The sequence below is a fragment of the Poeciliopsis prolifica genome, unplaced genomic scaffold (genome assembly GCF_027474105.1).
Source record: "Poeciliopsis prolifica strain line A6 unplaced genomic scaffold, Auburn_PproV2 SCAFFOLD133, whole genome shotgun sequence".
Lineage (NCBI taxonomy): Eukaryota > Metazoa > Chordata > Actinopteri > Cyprinodontiformes > Poeciliidae > Poeciliopsis > Poeciliopsis prolifica.
Genome location: NW_026562508.1, coordinates 46,807 through 73,447, shown reverse-complemented (window position 1 = coordinate 73,447; position 26,641 = coordinate 46,807). Strand labels below are relative to the sequence as shown.

At 37.6% G+C, this 26,641-nt stretch overlaps 1 protein-coding gene across 6 annotated transcripts in view; it reads left to right on the top strand.

Moving 5' to 3' along the window:
• Nucleotides 1–22,075, top strand: part of LOC129355372 (cell cycle checkpoint protein RAD17-like) — a 34,357-nt gene extending 12,282 nt beyond the window's left edge. For 2 of the 6 annotated variants that reach the window (XM_055024909.1, XM_055024914.1), the window contains 13 exons: nucleotides 2,622–2,760; nucleotides 6,146–6,282; nucleotides 8,731–8,783; nucleotides 9,483–9,608; nucleotides 10,532–10,601; nucleotides 10,669–10,783; nucleotides 10,936–11,118; nucleotides 12,011–12,114; nucleotides 12,223–12,369; nucleotides 14,296–14,424; nucleotides 16,683–16,803; nucleotides 18,236–18,293; nucleotides 20,517–22,075. In XM_055024909.1, coding sequence (XP_054880884.1) covers nucleotides 2,622–2,760; nucleotides 6,146–6,282; nucleotides 8,731–8,783; nucleotides 9,483–9,608; nucleotides 10,532–10,601; nucleotides 10,669–10,783; nucleotides 10,936–11,118; nucleotides 12,011–12,114; nucleotides 12,223–12,369; nucleotides 14,296–14,424; nucleotides 16,683–16,803; nucleotides 18,236–18,293; nucleotides 20,517–20,682 — 1,548 coding nt within the window. In that variant the 3' untranslated portion in view covers nucleotides 20,683–22,075. Of the gene's footprint in view, nucleotides 1–2,621; nucleotides 2,761–6,145; nucleotides 6,283–8,730; nucleotides 8,784–9,482; nucleotides 9,609–10,531; nucleotides 10,602–10,668; nucleotides 10,784–10,935; nucleotides 11,119–12,010; nucleotides 12,115–12,222; nucleotides 12,370–14,295; nucleotides 14,425–16,682; nucleotides 16,804–18,235; nucleotides 18,294–18,941; nucleotides 19,056–20,145; nucleotides 20,224–20,516 lie in introns of those variants that run through there. The other 4 variants (XM_055024911.1, XM_055024910.1, XM_055024912.1 and 1 more) reach the window with 4 other exon arrangements.
• Nucleotides 22,076–26,641: the final 4,566 nt, after the last annotated feature.

The following is a 26,641-nucleotide window of genomic DNA, read 5'->3' as shown; positions in this document are numbered from 1 at the left end:
AACATACATCAAGGGTAAACAACAGGACTTTGAAAATCTCTGGGAGCCATATATGAAGACCATAGGGACTGAAGGTGGAACTTATTAATGGATGTCTTGTCTACTGTTTCTATTCATATATTGTTCTGTTATTCTTCTTTGTCTTTTTTCTCTAATCTAAAAAGTTCTTGATATTTCTGGAACCAAAAAATGCAGGTTTGAAGGGTGAGTGTGGGAGTGAATGTAAGAGTGTATAAGTACATATTATAATGTTAAGTTTGTTGTGTGTGAATTTGTTGTGCCAAAAAAGAGAAAATTCAATAAAATATATTTGAAAAAAAAAAAAAAGTCAGTGAAAAGCAGTTAGGAGAATTCAAATCAATACAATGACAAGGGTACCCAAATTTTTACACCTGTCAAATTTTGTTTTAATGCATATTGCACATTTTCTGTTAGTACAATAAACCTCAATTCAATACTGAAATATCATTGTATCCTTCAGACTGAAATAGCTGTTGCAAACACCCAAATATTGGGAAATAAAAATAATTAAGATTAACAGGGGTGCCCAAACTTTTTCACATGACATATATCAGGCTCTGATGCATTCAACAATTTCAAACTCGGATACAATTAAAGTAAGTAAGAAGTTTATTTGCAGCAGCAGGAACAGACAGGAGACCTGATGATAGGAAATGAGGGCAAGAAAGTGTTTGCACTGAAAGGTGAGTGAATTAATAAGGCGATTGGGTGGGAGATCTCTAAGTGGGCGCATGGGAGGCGGATTTAACTGTTGGCGAAGGTGAGGGAAATCTAAGGAACGTCTTCTATCCTCTGAGACCAAGATTGGCTGTGAGCTGGGGAACAATATGAGGATGGTGTTCTCTGAATGATGTCTTCATGCATGAGTGAGAGTGGAGGGTGGCAGGCTGGTGAGCAGGTGGTTAAGGATCCGGAGCAGAAGAATCGGGTTGATGACCAGGGAGAGAAGGAGGGCAGATCAAGATGAGCCAGGAGGGACGGGGGAACGACTTTGGACAAGACAAGGGAGAACCATCTCTGTGGTTCTGACAGAGATCAGGCCGAGAACAAGTAATTTGGAGTACAGGACAGGAACGAAAAATACACAACCAATCAATCAGTAAAATATTTTTGTATAGCATATTTTAGCAACAAGGCATTTCGAAGTACTTTATGTCATAAAAATACAAAATAATTGAAAACAGTCAAAAATTTTAATTTAAAGTTATGTTTTGTTAAATGCCATCATTACACATCAGATTGTTGATTGCTGCATTAATTATGCTTCAAAAGCAATTCTAAACAAGTGGGGCTTTTAGTCTAGATTTAAAGGAACTCAGTGTTTCAGCTGTTTAGCAGTTTGTTGGAAATTTGTTCCAGATTTGTGGTGATAGAAGCTGAATGTTTGGTTCTGGAAGACTTGAGAGGTCTGGAAGGTTGATACAACGGCATATCTTTAATGTATTGTTAACATGGATGTTGAAATCTCCCAGAATTACTATTAATTATTTTGTCAGAAACATAACATCAGTATTACTGTATCCTCATTGATGAAGTCATTTACTAATAAGCCATTGGCTAATAATAATCTTATGTTTAAAGAGGCAATTTTAGTGACTTGGTGGCATATTCCCTGCGGCCTGTCCAGGGTGACCTGGCCTCTCGCTCGGAACGTTAGCTGGAAATAGGCACCAGCACCTTCCGACCCCACTACGGATAAGGGTGTTAGAAAATGAATGGATGGGTGGTGGCAGATAGCTCCTGAATTTCCAGTTGCTTTAGACAGGAGATGAGACTGAGGTTTGAATTGAGACAGCTACATTTTGTATTTCTGTTTTTGTAATTTTTCTTGTAGTGATTCAGACAGGTACTGTCCTGTTTTATAGTGTGGGGAGGCCAGATATATTCTGGAGGAAAACAAGTGTAAACAAAATGTCTGGACCCTCATTTCAGTGGTGGATCCTCTGGGGAGTCAGAGCCAGGTGGCTTAAATGAACTAAAGTCTGTTGTTTGAGCAAGTGCTGAGAAGAAGTTGTTGGTTCATTCCATCTGAAAATTTGAGAACCTCAAATGTGGGTTTTTGCTCACAACTGGCCATTCTGATTCGTCTAGGTGTGAGGTTCTCTCTGTTAATCGCCTTCAAATGGGAGACTTTTTTTAGAGAGTTCCCAGAGAGTTCCACGATGAGATATTTGGTGCAGAGGGTGTATGACTTCACCGTTGATTTGAGGATGAATTCCTTCATTTTTACAAGCAGGATTTATCTAAAAGTTCACTTCCAGCTGTTGAATCTTCATTCTATTGACTGAAATTGTCATATAACACTGATCTGGTCATTGTTTTGAGTCATTTGTGGAGTTGAACCTGGGTTAACCTCTGCAGATCGGAACTGGTGGGGGTGCAAGGAAAGCCTCACAACACGCCATGCTTATACTTTGGGACATCTTTCATATCGGACAGAGGGCTTACCTCTGGGCCTTCAGCTTCCTTCAGGAGCAAAAGCTTGTTGTGGCTTGCTTCTTTCGAATGTTATTGGGATTCACAATAATAAACATAGAGATGTTGATACAATTTGGAAGGTTTGTGCATTTATATAAATATTATTATTTTTTGTGTTCCAGGGTGGTATTTTGATCCTGACAGGACCTTCGGGCTCTGGAAAAACTGCGACGGTCCAAGTTCTGTCTACAAAGTTAGGTGTCAGAGTTCAGGAATGGACTAACCCTGCAAGTGCAGAACCATACTTGAGCAGTTTGTCTGGTGAGGAATAAGCACACAGTTTTGAGACTAATAAGAAGGGTTTGATTGCTCTACTAGTAATAAGATTTTGTCTATTGAAGGGCTTAGTCATTTCTCTCTTTTTAAAAGAAAATAAGTGATCAATTAGATATTTTTTAAAAAGATATTTCTCTTACACCATTTTATGTCATATTATATACTTATATTCTTTATGAACCAAAAAACTTGGTTGAATTAAAGTTGTTTAAATCTCTGCCAGAGGTATAAATAAATATGTTCTTAACTATTTAAGTTAGGCATTTTTCTGACTGATGACTTTGTTCTGTGTGCCATGCTTTGGTTCCGCCATGGACCTTTGTCTCTGCAGCCACTTGATTTTTTGTGTTCAATACTTTATTACTTTATTGAATAACAGCACTTTGTAGTGGATGTTTTTCAATGAAGCACAAATTGCCTATTCAATGAATATGGCACTCTGAATGACTGCAGTGTTTCTGCATTAATCTTTTTGCATAATATTTATGAAGCAAGTCCTGATCTTTCAATCCACGCATTGATGGTTAGCAGATAAGACAATGCTAGTATATCAAGTAGTCTTTAAAACAAAGTCCATTGTTTGCTTCCCCGTGAGTGTTTACAGCTGAAAACTTTTGTAAGCAATGTTTAAAATGTTCTTCTTGTGGCTGTTCCTTTTAAGGCTCCAAATCATCTACACCCATCTCACCTTGTCATTTGTCTTGTCTAAGGGTAGGTCTGGTGAGGAAGGGTGCCACTTCATTATTCTTTCATCTTTACAGCCTTCTCTAGCTAGCTACATAGTGGAGTTTGGTTTCATGTGATACAGCTTTGTCCTGCAGAAAAATGATGGTCCTCTTGAAAGTTGAAAACTTTTTTCTGTAGCACTGCTTGAAGAAAGAACCTGTCGTATTCAACTAAATTGTATAAATCTTGGTAATAGGTTTAGAAATTGATTTTAAGTACATCAACCAGAAAAGGTCCAACTATCTCATCTTTAATAATATCATACCAGTACTCTGCCTCTACCTTGCTGGCATCTGATATGAAGTGGAGCTCTGTGCTCATTACTGATCCAGCCAAGACCATGTAAGGCATGGTCAGTAATGCCTTACAAAGTAAGGCGCTAGTTACTGAAAAAAGTACTAGTTACTTTTTTCAGTAAAAAGTAACTGAAAAAAGTACTTTTCAGTTACTTAATTAAATTAATTAAAATTTATTAAATTTTAATTGTATTAAAATTAATAATTAATTTTAACAAAATTAACTATCGAAATTATTAATTTTAATAATTTATTATGTAATTATAAAAGTTTATAATTACATAAGAAAATAGTAACGCACAGTGATTTGGATATGTAACTTTTAACAACGCGTTAAAGTACTAGTACTGAAAAAAGTATAAGTTACTTTTTTCAGTCTGAAAAAAGTTACTGAAAAAAGTACTAGTTACTTTTACTAGTTACTATTTTCTTATGTAATTATTAATTCTATTGTGTGTCTGGGGGAGCGACCGCCATTTCTATGCGACAGTTATCAGCAGCGAAATAAACGTAAACAATGGAGAGAGGAGAGATGCGCATTTTGCTGCTGGAAAAACTTGAACTATTTTGAGTTTCTGTCACCAAGTCCAATTGTTATATTACTATCACATCTTAAAGCATGTTTTTTTTCTAAAGTCACTTGCAAATTTGATGAGTCGCAGATTATGGTTTCTGTACATTAAGTCGCTTATTTGGGTTTTAAGACAGCAGAGACACTTAATATGCCCCAGAATTTGTGTGACATCCAGTTAGTTTTAGTCCATCATTTCCTGGATGATCCGTCCCGCTGTGCCTTTGTTAATGTTAAGTTAATATTGAACTTCGCATTGCACTCCAGAAAACTGCAAACATTAAGACGAATATGAGCAGCGCAATAAACGTCAAAACATCACCAAATGAACGTGTCCGTAAAGTTGCACAATAAATGCCATCATAATAATGAGAGTTGTGGAGCTGCAAGAGGTGCTCTGTGCACTTTGACAGCAAACACAGGCCTGTAAAACAAAACCTGGAGACTGGGGCAGGGAGAAGAAGGCACTAAAATCCTATTTAGAGTCTAGACAACAGTGAAACCACACAAAAATTACCAAAAATTTTTTATAGTACTGTTGTAACCATTTGACAATCTCCCTTTCAGTTCAACCTTATAAATGGAGTCACGTAGTTGATTTTACCATAATAAAATAACTAAGTAGTTAAGTATTACAATTAAGTATTTGCAAAGCTCAATGTAATATTCACAGCTGGTGGAGGGTTACTGTTAGCAACTAAAAAAAGTTACTTTTGATGCAATTTGGTTACTTTCCACATCAAGTAATCAGTGAAGTGATTAGTTACGTTTTCAAAGTAACTATGCTATCAGTGGTCAAGAGTCACTCTCATCTCATCCTGAAAAAAAAACCCAAAAACTTTGAGAAATCAGTTTTTCTACAAGTTTTGAGGAAAGTTTTTCTACAAGTCTTGATGTTTCAACTTGTATGTCTTGTTCGATGGTGGTTGGGTTTCAGCCTTCAGCCTACCTGGACCATGTTTCTGAGCTCTGAACATCTTGCACTCCAAATAGGTTGCAGTTCTGGAATATGACAGCACTGGAAATAATGGGTTCTTAGTAGCTTCAAACTTGATTCTTCTTAAACCTTTGGCAGTTAATTGTGCCTTTTTATTTTTCTCAACATGTTTCTTGCGGCCTTGTTGACTATTTGCAGCAAAACGTTGGATGCTTCTGTGATCAGTCCCCAATATCTTAGCAGTTTCAAGAGTGCTGCATCCCTTGAAAAGCCTTTCACAATTTTGGACTTTTTCTTAAATCTCTTTTTTGGCCCACTTTGCCTGAGGAATAGAAGATGCCTAATAATTATGCACACCTTGATGTAGGTTGTTACTAGTAATTAGTGTAGATCCGAAGCATTTAACACACCAGACTTGTCTGAAAAGATTTAGAAAAGACTTGGCATTCCCACTTCATAAAATGGTTTCTGTAGATTTTCCTAAAGCCTCAGAGCCACCACCTGAAAATATGGCGGTAAAAAAAAGGTTTTCACTACTTTGTTGAAAAGTTTTCACTAGTGCATATGAAAGGTAGAGCTTTTCAGAAGTGAACATGAACCATTTTCACTACTTTGCAATGCTGTATAACCTTTTGAAATTGATTTCAGTAGGCTATATGAAAAGCAAATCTTTTCAGTAGTTCAGTAGTTTTCAGTTTTCTTTGTACAAGGCTTTCAGGATATATGAAGAAGTTTGATTTATTGTATATATGGATGCTAATTCTAAATAATGTCTGTGGTAGCATGCCTTTGCTTTGTACTGTGAAGCTGGTTCTAAAACAGTTCATCTTTCTCCTGCAGAATGGAGATCACAGGGCTTGTCTTGCAGCTCTCAGTTGGCACAATTTCAGGAGTTTCTTCTGAGAGTTAACAAGTACAAATGCCTGAAAATGAAAGGTGAAAGAGGTGCTGCAGAGAAAAAGCTCATCCTGGTGGAGGTATGTAAAGTATCTTCAACTTGCCTCAGGTTATCTGTTTCTAAATTTTTTTTGTATTCTTTGTCACAGTGCGAAATTCTAAAAGTAGGTATTAGGCAAACTTTAACAATGACAATCATTTCAAAGTAAATTAAGTATTCTTTTGTGGGGGTTTTTTCCCCTCAATTTCAGATCAGCAGTAATTGGGAAATTGAAATATTGTTACACTTTCCAATCTAGAGCATGCAAAGTTTCAAAGGGGATGAGAGGGACAAGTCTATTACTCATCATTTCTGTATGTAATTCTGTACTTCTTCATGTAACACCAGAGATATTTACACATTTCAGTATTTGGGAGCACTTTATTTGACGAGTTGTGAATAAGACTGTCATGTCACCATCATAAACATGACAACACCTGTCATGAACATGAGTAAGTCTTCATGAATATTTGTGACTGTTGTCATAATGTGTATTTCAGTAAATCATAACGCTTAATACAAAGTTGACATTATTTAAAACGTTTTTGTTATGACAACTTCACATTAACCAAGAAATCATGATCTGACATAAATTTGTTATAAAAGTATTACTGGTTGAACTTTAGCTTTCATTACAAAGCCACATCATTTACAAAGTACATAGCTTTTTTAAAGCTCACTGCTGCCTCAGCAATTTCGCTTCTGAGCATTTGAATGGGAAATTGCGAAAATTAAGCAATTTTGAAGAAAAAATAATCAAAATTGATTGAGCTCAATAAAAAATAAATAGTTCACAGTACAAACCACAGGCTGAATATAGCAATATAAGTTATTTTGTCATATTTTTCCATTATGTCAGATGAGGCTCTGCCTCACTTGCCTTCCCTCACCGCACGTCGCAGATATTCTGTCAGGTCCTATAACAAAGTTTCTTGGACCCATGGTCCAAACCCAACAGCAAGTCGTCCAATTTGGATTAAAGCTGCTGTCTTCTCTTCTTTTTTTTTTATAGACGTTGTATCTGATCAAACTTATTCTACGGTTTTTGAGATATAGACTTCAAAATCACTCGGAACACTCTTGAAGCACTTGAAGATCAAAAGTTATCAAAAGATTCTTATCATCAAAGCATGTTGGCATGACAAAGTGTCAAAATCTATTTGCCGTGAAACATCAAGATGGAATAATTTCCACATCCAAGGTCACAGCTATATCAGACTTTCACATCAGCATGGTTAAAATCACCCGCGACCACATGCACTGCCTTTGGGTGGTGGCTCTGTTGCCAGCTGAAAGCGTCATTCAAAAGAGCTCCACTGGCAGCACCGGGTGGAATGCATTAAGCAATCACCATGACAACCGTAAACTCACAGGGAAGGTAAAACAGCCTGCATCTAGCGGCCATAAATTCCAGGTCAGCTGAGCAATGCCTATTAATAACTGTGGCAATTGTGCACCAACTTTTGTTCACAGATGCAGGTCTCCGTGATCAGCAAATTGCAACTGTCGAGTAACAGAATGTTTGCTGCCAACTGAAGCTTGCCCCTCTCTGTAATTGTGCCAAGACACCAGCCTGGAATCCCTCCTTTTTTCTCTCATTTTGCCACCTCTTTTGCCTGAACCTTAGGATGAATATCTACAAGAATGTCTGTACAAGAACATGTGATCCATGTTCAGTCTGTTGTGCATATCTATAAAGTCCTCGATTACATACTGTTTGCTCCAAATTCCAATGTGGAAAAGATCTCGTTGACTGCAGGTAATCCTAGCCATATTAAAGAAAATAAAACGGTAAAAAACACAGACAATGAGAGGAGCTCCAAGCCGCTGCATCTGTGCAAGCCACCATGGAATTGTTGTAATAGTTTGTTGCAGTTATCCTCTAGTCACCCACTGTCTTGGCGGGAGCCTGTCAACCTTAAACATATGAACCATTCCAAAATGAAGCCAATTAGGCAACAAGGTGAACTTTTATTTTCTCACTTTGGCGGAGGAAATCTGACCTGACAGAATAAGGTAAACAAATTCACAATAATGCCTAACTGCTATGCCAGAACGTAAAAGAGAAATCTTCCAAAACCCAAATATTTACGGGGAAATGTGCTGGTTGAGATGTTGGTTTTTAATCAGGCTAAATATGCCTTTTTGAAGTTTCATTTGTTCCCACATTTTCTAGATATAGCATTTTTATGGAAATATTCTGGGTACAGTTTGTACAGTTTGTCATCTTAAAATACTAACAAGATCATCACTGTAATTTTTTAGCATCCGAGTCCACATTCCAATTGATTTTACATCATTGGAAATTTTATCATTATTGTGATTGTTTGTCTCTCGTTTATGCATTTATGCATTCCAGCTACTTGTTCCTTCTACTAATATGCATGTTCTGGCTCTTTCTCACATTGTCAAGAAAAGTGTTTGTCATATATTTTTCAACAAGAAGCTTTGCATCCCTTCACTTTTCCTTCATATTTGTTCTTTCCAGGATTTTCCAAACCAGTTCTACAGACAACCTTGCAGCTTTCATGACACCTTGAGGTGAGTTCCAGCAGTATGTGTTTAGGAAACCACAGTTATGTTTTAATGGAGAGGGGGCAGCAATCAATTTTTCACACAGGGTAGAGTTTTTTCTGAGATTATCTTAATTTAAAGCTAATTTAAACATTTGTGTTGTCATTTACTAATTGTTACAACTGGCTCAAAGTCAGAGGAAAATGGGAGGCCATGCAGTGGTTAAAGTGCGTTAAAAGGAGTATTAAGAAAAACTACAATGGACTGTTGATGTCAGTATCAGCTTAGATGTGGTGTATGAGTCCATATAGAAGTGTTGAAGTGCAAAAACAAAGACAAATGCAAATGTGCAAAAGGAGGGGAGCTGAGGCCTGGCAACAAAACACCACAAGCAGCAGAGTGGACGCCAAAGGCGATCCAGAAGGTGGAGACAGCCAGACTTTAATACGCTGTGCTCCAAATCAGCAGACCAGCAACACCTGCAAAGGGGAGGAGCACAAAGGCAAACACCAAACACCTGCAACCCAGCCCTCAAGGCCGTAACACTAGTATTTAAATCAGTTTGATTTTCTGAGACACCTGAGCATAATAAAAATGCAAAAAAATGGAAATCATAGAAGGGAACAAACACTGTGTTAATTCTGCTCTATGTAGATTTCAAAATTGTTGTTTTTCCTTAATTCACGCATTCTGTTTGATAATTTTATTCATTTATCTGTCTTCCAGGTTCTTTGTAAAGAATAGTCATTGTCCGCTGGTATTTATAGTGTCTGGCTCTCGAAGTGGAGAAGGCAGCTTATGGTCTCTTTTCCCCAAAGAGATTCAGGAGGAGCTTCACATGAGCTGCATCAGGTTATAGACGTTAATATTTGAAATGTATGTCTGGGAATTATCTCCAAATTTTGTCACAAATAAATAGTTTGGAGAGCATGTCTATTGTCAAACAATAAACATAAAAAGTAAGCTTTGCTATTCTTCTTAGCTGCTTGTTAAATTCTAATAAACAATATTTGGGAAAAAACATACTGCACAAAAAGCAGCTGCTTGAAAGGAATTATTTGTTTTATGTGAGGTGAATTATTGTTTATATTGCTGACTGATTTAAAAGATATAATTAAATTCTAAATTTACTGTATAAATAGATACTTATTTATTTTAAAAGTAATTCTAGTATGCTGTCTCCATCGGTTCTCGTTGTTACGTAGGTTTGAAAAACAGAGCAGCTGAACCACATTATTCTCTGTCTCTTTGTCTCATTCAGGACTAAATATATGTGACTAATCACAGCAAATGTAGGGACAGGTCGACAAACCACAAAAACGGAAAAAAAGAAATGTGGTGGCTGAGTGGAGCTAATATATTAAATGCAGCAGCGCACAAAAACTCTGAAATCTGCACCAGTCTTTATAGTCAATGGACAGGCAAGGTGCCACCGTTTTCTTCTGGTGTCCTTCTGCAGTTGACCCTTGAGCCATCAATTCAGCGCCTGGGATTGCTGGGGTTGGCATCTCCCCCGAGCCTCCTGTCCTGCTCCCATCATCAGCCTAGATTGATCTTCTTCACTGTTGCTGGACAGTGATGAGAGCGACAGGTTCCGGCCCAACCACGACCTTACTGTTTGCGATCTTAAAGGAGGCGCCTCTGCCCCTGTCAGGCTCTAATTTTTGACTGCCTGTGCTGTTTAGTTTTGTTTTGCATCTCCTCAATATATATATTGTGTGTGTTGATTACTATGATGCTAGATTCACAGTAACATGTCATGTCATTCACTTCAGTTTTAATCCTGTTCCTGCAACAACAATGATGAAGGTTGTGAAAAACATTGTATACATGGAGGCAGAAAAGGTGAGACATTATACAAGTTTTTTTTTCCTGTATTATCTGCCTAATTTAATATTCTTCTCATTTCCAGCAGAGTCATAAGAAATTGTATGTTCCTGACAAGGCGGAACTGGAAATGCTTTGTTCAAGATCTTCAGGAGATATACGAAGTGCTATTAATAGCCTACAGTTTTGCTGTCTCCTGGGTAAAGTTATGTCACATTCTACTCCGTGACACTTAAAGGGTTAAAAATGCAGATGTACAAATTTAAAATCAATTATTTTGCAAATGGATATTTGTGCTTTTCAGGACAGGTTAACTTAAGTTATCTTTCTCATGTTTTTGAAAATTTATCAGAAAAAGGATTGTGTACATTGAAGAGACCACCTGCAATGTCATTGGAAAGAGCTGCTGCTCTATCAAAACAGAAGGGGAAACAAGCAAAGTCAGCTAAGGAGCAAGAGGACCATCAGGCTATTGGTGGGAAAGATGTTTCTTTCTTCTTGTTTAGAGCACTGGGAAAGATTCTACACTGCAAACGTGAGTACTACCTGTAAAATAGCTTGAACATTTGGCACCAGAATTATTGTACACTTTTTGGGCAACTTTGGTATTAAACTACCACTGGTTTGTAACTCTGTGGTGGTGTAGGTATAGAGTGTGAGAACCGTGTACAGAATAAAAAATAAGAATAAGAGCATTCTTTTTTTATACAACTCTACTTTCACTGTAATTATTTACACAATTGGATACAATCTTTGATTGATAGGTGTATTTTCAATAAAATTCCATCTATAGACAAAAATATACAATTTAGAGTTTTTTTTTTTTTTTTTTTTTTCATTTTATTGATTTGATTTTGTGCAAAATGATAATTTTGGTAGATTTACTACCCAAATGCTGTCATAAGCAATAAGACCTGCAATGAAAATCAACCCTTTATGTGATCCGACTCCCTTTTATGAAGTTATATATGTTTTCAGTCAGAGGCTTCTTCAGTTTTATTGTAATACAAGAAATTATCCCTCTCCACAGCCGTCAGTATCTACAATAACTCTTTAAATGTTTAATAATATGAATTACAAAAACTTTTAATATCCCTTTGGGATTAATAAAGTATTTTTGAATTTATGTGAATAACATTATATAGTGGTCTTCAGTTGAATCTTAATTGTAAGATTATAAAGATAAAAGATAAAAGTCTTTATTGCCATTGTCACAGGAACTATCTCACAATTTACACACAATGTAAAAAAATAAATAAATAGCTGATACACATCATTCATGATTATTGATAGTTATTTTTTGATTGCATTTAGTTTTGTTATTGCTTTCGGGTAAAAACTGTCTCTAAAACAGTTGGTTCTTGTTCTGATTGTTCTGTATAAAGATTGTGGTACAGTCTGTTTAAGTCAAATGATGTGACCAACAGGTGGAAATGGTGACTGTCCAAATGAAACTAAAGGTGCCTCTGGACTGGTTTTGCCATTTCACCTTTTGCAACATCATAGAGAAGTATTGCTCGTGCAGCCCGAAGTAAGTTTTTCTTTTTTCCCCACTTTATTTAATTTGACAATAATCTGGGTGGTGTTCTGTTCATTTTGATTCTTTTTTTTTTTTTTGTTTGTTTACCTTTGTATTCAGTTGGTTGTTGAGCGTTCAGAAACTTCTGGAGAGTTTTTCAGCCTATGCCTCCATCAGAATTATCTGGACTTCTTCTCTGACATAGAAGATGTGGACAGAGCTAGCAAGTACCTGTCTGATGCAGATCTTCTCACAGGAAATTGGATGGTTAGTCCTTAATAGATAGTATAAACTAATGGTGGATTGAAGAATATAAAAAGCATGAAGCTAAATATATGTAGGTAGACATATACACAATCAGTCAGCACTCCAACTGCATTCAATAAGAAATGTAAAAAGTTGTGCTGTATAGATTGAAAAAGTGTAGAATGAAACTATCCTAACTCATAGGAGTGGTATAGGTTTTCAGACCCCTTTAATTTTTTCTCTCTTTGTTTTATTGCAGCCATTTGCTAAAATGGCTACAATTATTAGTTATTATTTCTCATAAATCTACACTCAGCATTCCATCTTGACAGAAAAAAACAGAAATGTAGATAATTTTGCAAAGTTTATTAAAAAAGAAAAACTGAAATATCACATGGTCATAGAACTTTTTTCTTGCCAGCAGAGTAGAATGAAATGCTCTGAGCAATGTCTCTGTTCAAGTCTTACTCAAAAGACAAGAGTTTGGGATTCTCTTTTGAGTAGAGATCAGATCTTATCTGATCAGCTTTGAATTTTGTTGCAAGGGTGGGAGATTTAAGCAATCATCTTTCCAGCAGTGGTGTCTCCAGCGCAAGGAATTCTGAGAAATTTGATCTAATCAGCCACGTTCCTCACCCTCTGTGGTTGCAGTAACCAGGGTTCAGTACATTTTCTGTAGTGGACATGTGAATTTCTGACATTTGAATAACATCCTGGACTTTGTGGAAGAATGTTGTCATTAAATTGCATTTGCAACACTCTTAAGACTGCGGTCTGAGAATTTTTGCAAATTCCTGGGTGCATGGTTTGGCACATCATATGAACATCTTTATGCATAGGTGATAACGTCACAATCTGTCTTTACATTCTACTCCATTGCCCATGCCACTATGTCCTAGATAGCTTCATCTTTTTGGTTTGTTTTTGTTGCGTAGAGCTGATGAGTTCCATCCTGTCATATCTTACTGATTAATACTTCTCAAACCTTTTCTTCCAAATTCTGATTTAAATAACAAAACCTTAATTCAACTACACCTTATTTTCATTATTATGGTCATTGGGGCCTGTCTGTTGTTCAACACCTAGTATTTCATCACCATTAATGCAGCTCAAGCCGGTGCATGTATCCCCACAATATTTACATCAAAACATGCAGCTTGATCTTGAGAAGGGAGCTATTACTTCTATTGGCGCTTCGACTTACCTTGGTGAAATAATAGGCCTCTCTCTTCATGACTACAGACTAATACAGCACCCACTTCACTGCAGATGCTGCGCCACTCAGCCTGTTGATTCCCTGCTCCATTTTTCCCTCATTCATAAATAAGATCCCGAGTTAGTTAAACTCCTCCACTTAGAGCTGGTCTAGTGTTCCACAACCAGGATGAAAACCACACTTCTCTCTGGACTCTTCTCTCCAGGACCCCTAAATAGACCTTCCTGAGACTCTGGATGGTGGACCAGAATTGTCTCGAAGCCATGTGGAGGTCTTTCTCCATGGCCTCTCCAAACTCCTCAGACGCCGAGTTTTTTTTTTTGGACAGGCACCAACAACCAACAAGTCCAATAAGTTGGCCTTGACAATGGAGATGTGGAACATGGTCCTTTCAGACTCAATGCCTGTGCCCCTTCTCCCCCTCAACCCCCCTCCGAAACATGTTCAAAGCTCTACCCTAAAGTAGGAGAAGTAGGAGTTAAATCCCAGCAGACCCCTATAATACGTGCCAGCTCTGATCAGCATCCTCCCCAACCGCCGGAGCCAGTGGCAGTGGACAGCTCCACACCTCTCTTTGTGTGAATGTGTCCTTTGAGATTTAAATTTGAAATATATAGGGCATCATGAACAAATTGATTGTTATTCTACCAACTGATTCTACCGACTGTGTCCTATGTGGATTGTCTGATGACTAGTTTTCAGTGTTTGAAAGATGTTGTTTTTCTTTTTAGATTCGTCACTTAATAGGGGACTATGGATCTTCAGTGGCAACCAGAGGATTAATCCACTCAAACTCTTGTCAACTTCCTATTGGCTTCAAACCGCTGCACAAACCCAGTTGGTGTCTAGTCAACAAAAAGGTATGACCTTAGTAAAGCTATGCTGTCAGCTGTATTTTCAGTGGTAAATGTAAATAAAGCAATATGCTGGGGCATATCTTCTTGGGTAGTATGGGATGATAGCTGCCATCTTGTAGCAGCTGAAACAAAATGTTAAATCAACCATCAAATGCATATGTACAACATGCAGAAAGGACAGGCATTTGTTTTTGTGAAACATAGACATTTCTATAATTGTCAAAGCAGTATCGGAAAGCTAAGCTAGGACACTAGCCTGACAATATCAATGAGTGCACTACTTAAAGACAAAAGAACATTACACATTATCCTCAACATCACTGGACAAAAAATCCAAATCATCAGAATCATCACTCAGGCAGGTAGGGTAACGGAACTGATCAGTTTTGTGTGTAAGGAAAGTGTACTGCAAGAGATGACCAGTAATGAAATGTTCTAATAACCTTTTAAGCAGAAGAATCACACAGCAAGACAAGATCATCAATATCCCCGTACCTAAAACCTTACCCACTTCAGTTAATGCTGCATTAACAAAGTGTGTTCCATTATGCTAATTTTAATATCCTACCGTGGAATAATTTCAGTTCGCAAAGCCTTAGTTACTGTGTGACCCTCTGCATGCTTTGATGGGAAAGCTTACCTTAAACATATCAACAGTAACAAGCAGAAATTTCTTCCCCTCAGCATGGGACAATTCAATGAAGTCCATCATCAAATAGTTAAAAGGTTTGTCAGGTGGAGACTGTACAGCCTGAGATGTGCTCGCCCTGTGTTGTGTGTTGCACAAATCATGCATGTTTGACAGTGTCTCTGTGCGAAAGAACTGAACCCTTTCGTAAACCAGTGTGCTGTAAGTCCAGCAACCATGGCAGACTTCGAAACATGGTCAAAACGGTGAGTCAGTTTTGCGAAATGGGGGAAAATGGTTAGGAAGGAACGGCTTGCCATTTGGACCCATCCATATTTTATTTTCAATAACTACCCCTGAAGATTTCCAAACACGCCTCTCTTTTCCTGAAGCAAAAGAGTGTAGTGCGTCAATATCAGAGAGAGGAGGGGGAGAAGGCGTGGGAGTGTGGAAGGAGGGGAAGCACATCACTGAAGGCTGCTGGGTAGCCATCAGCTACCACGGGCAACAAAATCATCAGATTTTGTGTGAGCTTTACATTTAGTCACAGAGATGTCTCCAGGTAACATGATAGCATCTCACAAATATGCAACTGGAGAAGAATTGAGAATTACCATCTGCTTTAAGGAATTTTCTGTTTCCAAATAATCCCAAAACTATGCACAATCTTGAATGCATAGTTCGAATCAGTAAATATCGAGGTAGACTTACCAGCTGCCAGTGTACATGCCTCAGACTTCTTAGTATAAAAAATAACAGGTACAAGAATGCCTTTGTTCCTACAGCAATATCTCTTTTTAATGCAGGACAAGGTAGGGTAGGCCCTACTGTGTTTGTAGTAACTGTCAGTCAACAATAACATACACTGCTTTACTCTTGCCATCATGTATTGATTTATATTTGATGCCTTTTTGGTATGTTGTATTGTTTTTATTTTCTTAAACTTGATACTTTGTCCTTTAGTTTTTATACTTGAATAAATCTGAATCAAAATATTTATATACAGACAGAAAGCATTAAAAATGTTAAAAGCACACTGATGCTCCTTGGTCACGGCGTCCTCTTATCCCCCCCCCCCCCCGTCGCTGTTTGTATAAATCCCTCATGGGAGCCCATGGAGTCCATAACAAAACTTTAGTCGCAAAACATACACATGAAATGTCACCAGATGGACTTTCCATCTCTTGCCATGCCATGCATATTTTTCTTGATCCACCACTAACATTATGTTGTTTCCCAGACTCAACTACACTATTTTTATTTAATACTGACTAAAATTTCTGTCTCGACTACAAATGATGAATAGATGGATTTCAATTATTATTATTTTGGAAATGGTTTCATGAATATTTCAGTAGCCTACTGTTTGCTATTGAAATTGGTTTTTGGAGCTAGGCCACAAGTGCCTCAAACGTCTAATCATTTTTAAACCTGTTAAGCAAAGGATAAAAGCACCTTGGGTTAAATAAAGTTAAAAGTACAAATAAAGAGTCAAAAGTACAAGAACAGATGTGGTTATTCTGTATTATATTTAAATGTACTCAAGTCTCTGAATCAATGTCACTGAAAACAACTGATCAATGTGGATTCAGGATTTTCATTTATAAATACTAATAAATATTTCTTTTTATAGCACCAGGACAACTGTCTGGCTGTTCAATCTCTGTTCCGGAGCTTCTGTCTTACACCAGTTGGTCTACAGACTCAGTTGTTGCCTTTCCTGGCCAAACTTTGTAACCCTACAAGGAGTCAAGGTAGCACACAATGGATGCCTCACTTTTACTGTCTTTACTATACTATAAACTTACTGTAATAATAATAATTATGATGTTTGGCCAATGGATTCCAAAAATAACAACTACTAACTAAAATATGAAAGTGTCTTATTTAAATGTTAAAAGACTTTAAACTGTTGTGACTCATTTATCTTCCAGATCTGTGGTTTTATAGATAGTTCCTAACACCAGTGACTTCCAAGCTTTTTCTGTTGAGCTCTCTTTGGTTAAGACAATTCCCTCCCCCACAAAACCTTACCCTTCACACTCAAGCACACAAGGCTCTGTCAAAAACCTGTCCATTATGCTTATTGAAGGTTGAGAATCGATAAACTTTTTAATTTTCAGTTCCAAATTATGATTCTCAGTCAGCCGACTGAATCCCTGCAAAGAAAAATCGGCTGCAGTGTCTGCACAGCAATCAAATGTGTGCAGCAGCGATGAAGAGTGTGGCTTCACTTTAATAAGAGCTTAGAACAATACATGTTTCTACAACAGGGGATACAATTTTCAGCATAATAATTCAGTATTGTGAAACAGAACACAACATCAGCACTGTTGCCAACTTTGTGACATTGCTGCTGTATATTCAGATCACCATTATTGGAGACATTTGTGAGAAAACAGAAAAGCATAGATAGTACTGCAGTTACAGTGAGCAGTGAGAGTTGCCATGAACCCAGTGCTGCGAGGGGAGCCTGTTGTCTGACTGACGGTAGGCTCACCCTGCAGTGGAGCAGAGCAGAGCCACTCCATTCATTTACACATTGCAATAGAATCACACATGGCAAAGCTGATCCACCTCTGGATTACAGTAAATAGAATGTAAACATAGATATTTGTGTTTGCTTTTTTTTTTTTTTTTTTTTTTTTTTTTGCCAAAACTGTTGCACCAAAATACATTTGATTCACACAGCCTCTATCACTGATTCACCTCCTGCACTGCATGTGCCTCTGTTAACTGGCTTTTGATTAATTTTGATATTATACAAATTTGATTTATTTAGTGTAGGTTCAGACAACTTTATGAAGTTTGTTTATAGTTTAAAATATTTTTTAGAAGTGACTTAAAAAGTATTTTATATTATTTTTGCATTGTCAATGTTATTAATTTCTAAAAATCCTCTTTGGCTCACATAATCAAATATGCAAATTAGGCAATGCTGTCATCGAGAGGGTTCATTTTCTAAATGTTTTTTTGAAGTACCGGATTGTGACTTGGTATTGACCAATACTCTAAATCACATGGCTGAGACTAAGGTGTGAAATAAATTGGTTATTATTCCCTAATCCAATAACTATTTCTGTCCAATAACTATTGGATTAGGGAAATAAATTGTGAACCACAATAAATGTTTCTGGTAAATAATTAATGGTGGTTAAAGTAACATCCTACTTTTTTTCCTCATAGCACAGATTGCTCTTATTCAAGATGTGGGTCAGATGTCGCTAAGGACTTGTTCTGGCAGGTATAAAACCTTTTTAATTCTTATAATTTATGATAAATTTTGTACATATTTTATAGGCCTTGTAGTCTAAGCTTTCTGTGTCAATGATGTCATCCGATTGGATGACAGCATTGACATCCAATCAATGCTATCATTATTATTTAATTTACAAAATTAAATCACATGGGGCCAGGCCTCAAACCAGCCTGGCCTCATGTGAAATTGTCACTATCCTTTTTGAATTAATTAATTAACTTTATTATTCCAATGGATTTACTACTCCCCCACTTGACTATTGTATATTGCAGATTAAATATTGTTTTTAACTTATGCTTTATCAGAAAGGAAAGTTTTAAATCTGGCCTTAAAAGTACACAGTGTCTGAAACAGGGAGCTGGTTCCACAGGAGAGTCACCTGTTAATAATAGAATCTGCCTCCGATTCTACTTTTAGAAATTCTAAGAACCTGCAGGCTGAGAGCAAAGTGCTCTCTTAGGAACATATGGACCAATCAGATCTCTGATGAATGATGGAGTCTAATTAAGCACTTTATATGTCAGAAGGAGAAGCTGAAATTCTATTCTGGAATTAACTGGAAGCTAATAAAGGGAAACTAAAATAGGAGAAATATGATTTTTCTTTATGTTAAATCAGAACTCTCTCAAGCAGGGGTGTCAAACTCCAGTCCTAAAGGCCCGGTGTCCTGCAACTTTAGATATTCCTCTGCTGCACCACCTGAATAGAACATTAAGGCTCTGGAGAACTGATCTACACAAGGAGGAGGTAATGAAGCCATTTTATTTCAGTGTTTTGTACCTGTGGCACATCGAAAAACTGCAAGACAGCCAGCGGCCCTCCAGGACTGGAGATTGACACCTGTGATCTAAAGGCTTTCAATTTTGTGGATTTCCTGATCAGGGGTGGCATAGTTATCTTGATTTCTGATTAGTGATTGCTCCTTGAAAAAGTAACTTGGTTCTAACTTAGCTAAAACTTGATTTTAACTAAGTTAGATTACAAGTTAATTTATTAGCTACATTTGGCAGCTGTTGACAACAACCCCCACAGCTTCAATATGAAAATGACAATCAGGGAGAGTCAACCATATGTAAGGCATTTCCTCTTCTACATATTTTCCGACCAACTTTTTCAACTCTCCCCCACTGATTGGATTTACACTTAAGTCCAGCTTTTGTTGTTATTTGTTTGTTGTGCCAGGAGACTTCTTGTATTTTAGTCACAGCTCTCTTCTTCACCTGCTGGGATGTACTCTGTCAGTTTGACTGATGCTCCAAATGTTTCTACAATTTTCATGTATTATTTTTGAAGCTAGGTAGTGGGATTGGTTGGAAGACCACTATTTAAACCACTTAGTATAATGAAATATTTTATACAGCCACCGTCATACAAGAGTTGACGGTGAAAAAAAAAAAAAAAAAGATTTACAATTGACAATAAAAGAAATGATCCAGCAGGACCAATCCTCATAATCCGGAGTTCACTGTGTGTAGTCTGAGTCATCCTCACCTGTTATAAAGCTATCAATAGAAGATAAACTTTGTAGATGGCAGACTTGGGAGTTGATGGAGAAGTCTGCAGAGCAAACAGTGAATGGTAACGTTGCCAGAGCAGTCCGTAGCATTGATCTGTACTCCAAATCACCCTATCAGAGACACAGCTCTGGGTCCTTCATACTGTCAGCTGTAACCTCTGGGACAGGTGATGGTCCACTGCTTGCACCTCCAGCTTGTCCCTTGAGGTGTAAAAAAACTGAAGGAATCAAAAACAATCCCTACAGTGCTTCCAGTCTTCTCCAAGTATGTTACAGAGGTGTAGAGGAGGTAGATAATGGCATCACCTATCCTGATGTTAGGCCAGGAACATCAAGACCTCAGCAGGATGGTAAAGATGGTTGAGGAGCAACTTCTTGAGGGTCTTCATCTAATGCAAAGTTAGTAACAAAAATAATTTTTGTTACTGGTACTGCTCAGAAGGTTCTCATAGACTGTGCTACTTTTTCTAGTTTCAGGCTCATGTGTAACATATATCCCATGATGCTACATTGTTTGTTTGTTTTTGTTCTTTTTATAAAACACATGTAGGATTTTTGAGAGCAAGCAGCGTCCAACAGTGAGAAGATTGGCAGCCTGTGTCTTTGTTTTATTGTACCACCGCTAAAATGTATCCATGGTTACCAATGGAACCTGAAGGTTTCAAATGTCTTTGTTTTTGTAACATGTACAGATTAAAACTGGAGAATCTAAGAGACAAAGAGATGGGCCAGGAGATCGAGGAAGAAGAGGAATTACACTGCCGGGTTGAGAAAGGTCTACAAGTCAGTCAGTCTCATCTCATCACAAACCCAGTGGAGGAAGAGGAAGTCATCATAGAAGAATATGACAGTGATTGATTCAAATGCCACTGGCACTCATTTGTTGTATTTTTCTGTAAGAATATTTCTTTGTTTCTTTCATTCCCCTAAAATATTTTTAGGTAAATTAAGTTTTTTTTTTGCAAAAATGTTTGAGTTTCAGAAAACTACAGAACAGATGAAACTCAATCAATTCTGTGGTTTTATCAAAAAGGATGAAAAAAGAATTCTGTGGCTTTCATCACATTCTGAAATGGTTTCTTATCTCTAGTGTACAAAAGCACATAACAGATTCTACCATGACATTATTAAATAAAAATCCAGTTATTAAAGAAATGCAGAAGAGGTGTGTGTCTTAAATTTAGTGTACAAACCATGATTACCCAACCACTGATCTCAGTAAAATTTTCAATGTAAAATTTACTTCTTTTTTTTTTGTGTGATTTTTTTTTTTTGGATTTTGTTGCTGTTGCTTATTGATTAACATTTACAGAGAAGTTTCTGTATTCTCATAGTTGTATCACACATTTCTGTCTGGTTGGGATCTGAACTTTGATCCAGTCGTAACATCAATTCATTTTTTCTGTTATAGACTTACTGAGGCGGTATTCAAGCTTGAGTATGTCGATAGCCAGAGTTGTACAAGTCCAAGTTCTGTGATTGCAAAGCGAAATTTAACTACCACTGTGCTGTAAAGTTAGTGAGTTGTTGCTGCACACATTTTAGACAGATTTGTCTACTTTTGTCTACATTTGTCGTCCATTGTGGATCTGACGCAGCATTTTAAAACTGCTCAGCTACATTTTGTTTGAGCAAAAAACAACCAAAAGGGATTTTTCCTTATGCTCTGTTATGTGAAGGACGATGATTAGAAAAGATTGCAAGTTTTTTTCTGTTGATGTGATGAAAAATTACTTGCATATTCAGTCTTCATAAACTTTTTATTGTTTTTGTGACAGTAAAATATTTTTTTAAAAATGCATAGTTTTATTAAAAACTGTGCAATTGGTAAATTGTCATAATGGAAACTCTACGATGAATTTTGGTGTAGTAAGTGAATTTTACGTTTCATGTTTTCACAAGTGGTATTGACAACCAAATAGCCTTTCAACTTTATAGACATTGTTTTGTAGTTCTGTTGTCATTTGCAGTACAGTATCAGGATGGAAAGTAATTATTGGTCAAATTTTTTGTTCCCACAATATCTAATTCATATTCTCGGGTTAAATGTATATTCTGTATAAAAAGCTATTGGTATATTTATGTTTTCTGATTTGATTTGTATTCATCACTGGCACAGGAATCAGATCATTTCAAGCGTTTTGAAATAATTTTCCACTGGCAGAAATGAAGATGTTTTTTTGATAGTTTTTATTTTTCAGCGATGTGATTTTAGTAATTAGTATACAAATAAAGTTGAGACCAAATATGACCAGTTTTTATTTACAGTTGCTTTTTTAGACTGTACTACATCATTAGCACAATAAATCAGTTTTTGTTAACATTTCAACTTCTACACTTGAGGTTTCTGGAAGGTTTAGTAAAGCATTATATGCATGGTGCTGATTCTGTAAAACAATCATTTGCTGAAATGTTAAAAATTGCCAAGTTCAATTAGTGAGGTCACTAATTACAGTGAGAGAAAAAGTATTTAGTCAGTCACCAATTGTGCAAGTTTTTGCACTTAAAACGATGAGAAAGGCCTGTAATTTACATCATAGGTCGACCTCAACTATGTGAGACAAAATGAGGAAATCACATTGTCTGAATTTTTTAAAGAATTTATTTGCAAATTATGTTAGAAAATAAGTATTTGGTCAATAACAAGCAGAATTTTTTGTTCTCACACACCTGTAACTTCTCCTTTAAGAGGCTCCTGTGTTGTCCACTCATTACCTGTATTAATGGCACCTGTTTGAACTTGTCAGCATAAAAGACACCTGTCCACAACGTCCGTCACACTCCACAGTGTATTCACTGTAAAGTTGTACCTAACCCCCCCCCCCCCCCCCTCCACCCCCAGATGATGCAACACTGTGAAGTTGCATCATCCTTTAGGTATATTTCTGCAAAAGGACCAGAACAATTGATCCGTGTACATGAACGAATGAATGAGATGTATTGTGAGATTTTGAGTCCAAACCTCTTTCCATCAGCAAGAGCATTGAAGACCAAACATGACAGGAGCTGGTGATAACTCCTGGATTTGAAATAACGTCTACTTCAAATCCAGTAGTTAAACTATAGTTACTTATCGAAACCACTTTGCCTTATTTATTTATTTTTGTAGTTTTATTTTCTCTACGCGGGGGTCACCGCTTATTTCTTTCTAAAGTTGTTTGTAAATTTAATGAGTCGCGCTTCTTGGCTTGGAAATAAGCAGATATAAACCCCAGAATTTGTCTGACATCCAGTTAGTTTTAGTCCATCATTCCCTGGACCCCGCTGTGTCTTTGTCAATGTTAAGTTAATATATTTTCTGTGAATGACGTCGAGCTCCACGTTGCACTCCAGAAAACCGCAAACATCGAGACTGATATTGAACAGCGCAATAAACTTGAAAACAGCCACTAATGAACGAGTCCGTAAAGTTGTGCACCTAAATGCCATTATGATCATTAGTAACCTACTCCCTCCATTGTTTCTGTCGCTGCTGATAGAAACTGCAGTCATTTCCCAAGACAAGAGGAAATAAAATTACAAAAAATAGTGGCTTGCTAAGAAGCGCTCCGACGTCAGCAACTCGTTACGAAGCACGTAACGTCTGTGATGTGCTTGTAACAAGTACTAAATGGATTTGAAATAGCAACACCTTGTGTTGCTACTTCTGAAGTCAGTAACTGCACACAGGTTTGCCTTTCATCTCCATGAATATGAACTCTGCCTCCCACGTGGATAATCTGTTCTCAACTCCACTAAATGTTCAGCCATTTTTGAGGAGAGGGGGACCTGAAATTTGATCTCTGCTCTATGCTGCAGTGACTTCGCGGGCTACCATTGCATTGTGAGTGTTGGTGCGTGCAAAACGCCAGCGCGCACCAACACATGCGTGCCGATTCTAATAGTAATTAAATATCATCCAGGGGGCTATAGATAATTAATTCGGGCCTCGAGTTTGACTTTTGTGATATGTTTACATCACCAGTCACTATTTAGGAACTACACCAGTAATTCACTAACTAATATATATATATATATATAATATATATATATATATATATATATATTATATATATATATATATATATATATTATATATATATATATATATATATATATATATATATATATATAATATATATATATATATATATATATATATTTCATCTGTTGTTATAATTACTCAAAATGTTTTTCTTTGGTTATTTGTATGGGTTCCTACCTGACTGAAAATCTCTGTTATTGTTTTAACTGTTACTTTAAGAACGGAAGCCCCTCCCCTTTTGTTTCTTCCTCTGTGGTATTGTCTTTGAAATGTTTGCGTCCCTTAGACCCTCCCCTTTTGTCATGTTGTCCTGTGGGAGAGGTGTGATTTATTTATTTTGTATCTAAATACATCCAGTTTATTTATAGATTTATTAAGTTAATTTCTGTTATGTACTTTTGTTTATGTAGGGTTTGGAGCGGGCAGCCGGTAACACAGTTATTTTCTACTTGTTATTCTTGTCAGAATAAACCCTTTTAAAGGTGAACCACGGCCTGATCATTTAAGGTGAACCACGGCCTGCACAAACAGCAGGATCCGGTTACACACACACACACATACATATATATATATATTGCATATATATATATTGGGTCACCGAGGGCCCCGGTGACCACAGGCACCACTGTGGTCTTCACCTTCCAGGCCCTCTCCAGTTCCTCCCTGAGGCCCTGGTATTTCTCCAGTTTCTCGTGCTCCTTTTTCCTGATGTTGCAATCATTTGGTACTGCTACATCTACCACAACGGCTTTCCTCTGATGTTTATCCACTACGACAATGTCTGGTTGGTTCGCCATTACCATTTTGTCTGTCTGGATCTGGAAGTCCCACAGGATCTTAGCTCTGGCGTTCTCCACCACCTTTCTGGGTGTTTCCCACTTTGATCTCGGGGTTTCCAGTCCATATTCTGCACAGATGTTTCTGTACACTATGCCTGCCACTTGGTTATGTCGCTCCATGTACGCTTTCCCTGCCAGTATCTTGCACCCTGCTGTGATGTGCTGGACTGTCTCAGGTGCACAACCTACACCTTGGGTCTTGTCTGGTGTGGTAGATCTGGGCCTCTGTTGCTCTGGTGTTTACGGCCTGTCCTGGTCAGCCAGGATGAGGGCCTCTGTGCTGTCCTTGAGTCCAGCTTTTTCCAGCCATTGGTAGGATTTACTGATATCAGCCACTTCGATTATTTGCTGGTGGTACATCCCTGTCATAAATTACTTGTATGAAAACATTTTAAATGTATGGTGAAGGAAGAGGAGACAGATACAAATTGAAGTATTTTATTGTTTGTGTTTGTTGCAGGAGCATCTCAGCCGGAACTGATGGGATCCTGTTAAAATAAAGCAAACAAATAGGAATGTTGTATCTGTTGAAATGTATTGAATTGTGTAAGTAGATTGTGGCTTACCTCAGTTCTTTCCTGTAGTGTGTTCAGGCTAAAAGATTCCCCGGGGGCCTGGGCACCTTATAAAGGTTCTGGGAGAGACTAAGTATAGAGAGGAGCATAACACTGTGCTAAAATAAAATAAATAATAAGTGTTTATTATCCTAATAAAACATTTCCCAGTTGTTCAGGACGGCCCCCAAACACAGTCCAGCGGGTCACAAATGGCCCCCGGGCCACACTTTTTACACCTCTGGTTCCTGTTTCCACAGTAAAAAAAAAATAAAACGCTGCCTTTTTCTGTTAATAATTGGATTTATATTTATAAGGGTATTTTTAGAAATGAAATGATTGCTAAGAAATGAAGAGTGTTTATTATGTTGAAGATTTGTTGTCTTGTTTGGTGTATATGTATTTTGTTTTATCCTGCTTTTGGGGGGTTGTGGATTGGTGCAGCCAGGGACTATAAAAGCCTACAGGTTGGCCACATCAGTATGGGTGCTGCAGAGATGCATTGCCCATTGTATGCAAGATTTGTAAGTTTGTTAAATGTTGGGAATTAAACACCTGGTTGATCTGCACTATATTTCTCTTCCTCAAGACTCCTCTTTAAAGTCTGCCGGTCATTCTAACAATCCCAGTCGATGTTTCAATGGCGTACAGCTTGATGTCATCCATGTAGAGAAGTTAGCCCCATTCTTGAGTCGGTACCCTTAGCCAATCTTGTTGATAATTTGGCTGAGGGGGTTCAGGCCTATGCAGAACAGTAGCGGGGACAGAGCATCTCCTTGGTATATGCCACATTTGATGGACACTTGTGCAAGTGGTTTGCAGTTGGCTTCAAGGGTGGTTTTCCACAGCCTCATCGAGTTTGCAATGAAGGCTCTCAGAATCCTGTTGATGTTATACATCTCTAAGCATTCAATGATCCAAGTATGCGGCATTGAGTCATAGGCTTTCTTGTAATCAATCCATGCCATGCACAGGTTGGTGTGTCGGGTTTTGCAGTCTCTGGCAACTGTGTGGTCTACGAGGAGTTGGTGTTTGGCTCCTCTGCTATTTACCCTTCTGTGCTGTGCTCATGTGTTTCTCCATGTGTTTGCTATCTTGGCCGCTATGATGCCTGACATGAGCTTTCAGGTTGTGGAGAGGCAGGTTATTGGTCGGTAGTTGGGTGGGACTGGACCCTTTGATGGATCCTTCTGGATTAGGATTGTCCGCCCTTCAGTTAACCATTCAGGGTGAGTCCCACTTTGTAGGAGCTGGTTCACTTGGGCTGCCAGTCGCTCATGGAGGGCAGTGAGTTTCTTTAGCCAGCAGGCATGTATCATGTCAGGCCCGGGTGCTGTCCAGTTTTTCATACTTGAGACTCTTTCTTGGACATCTGTCAGTGATGGTTACCGGGGCTTGCT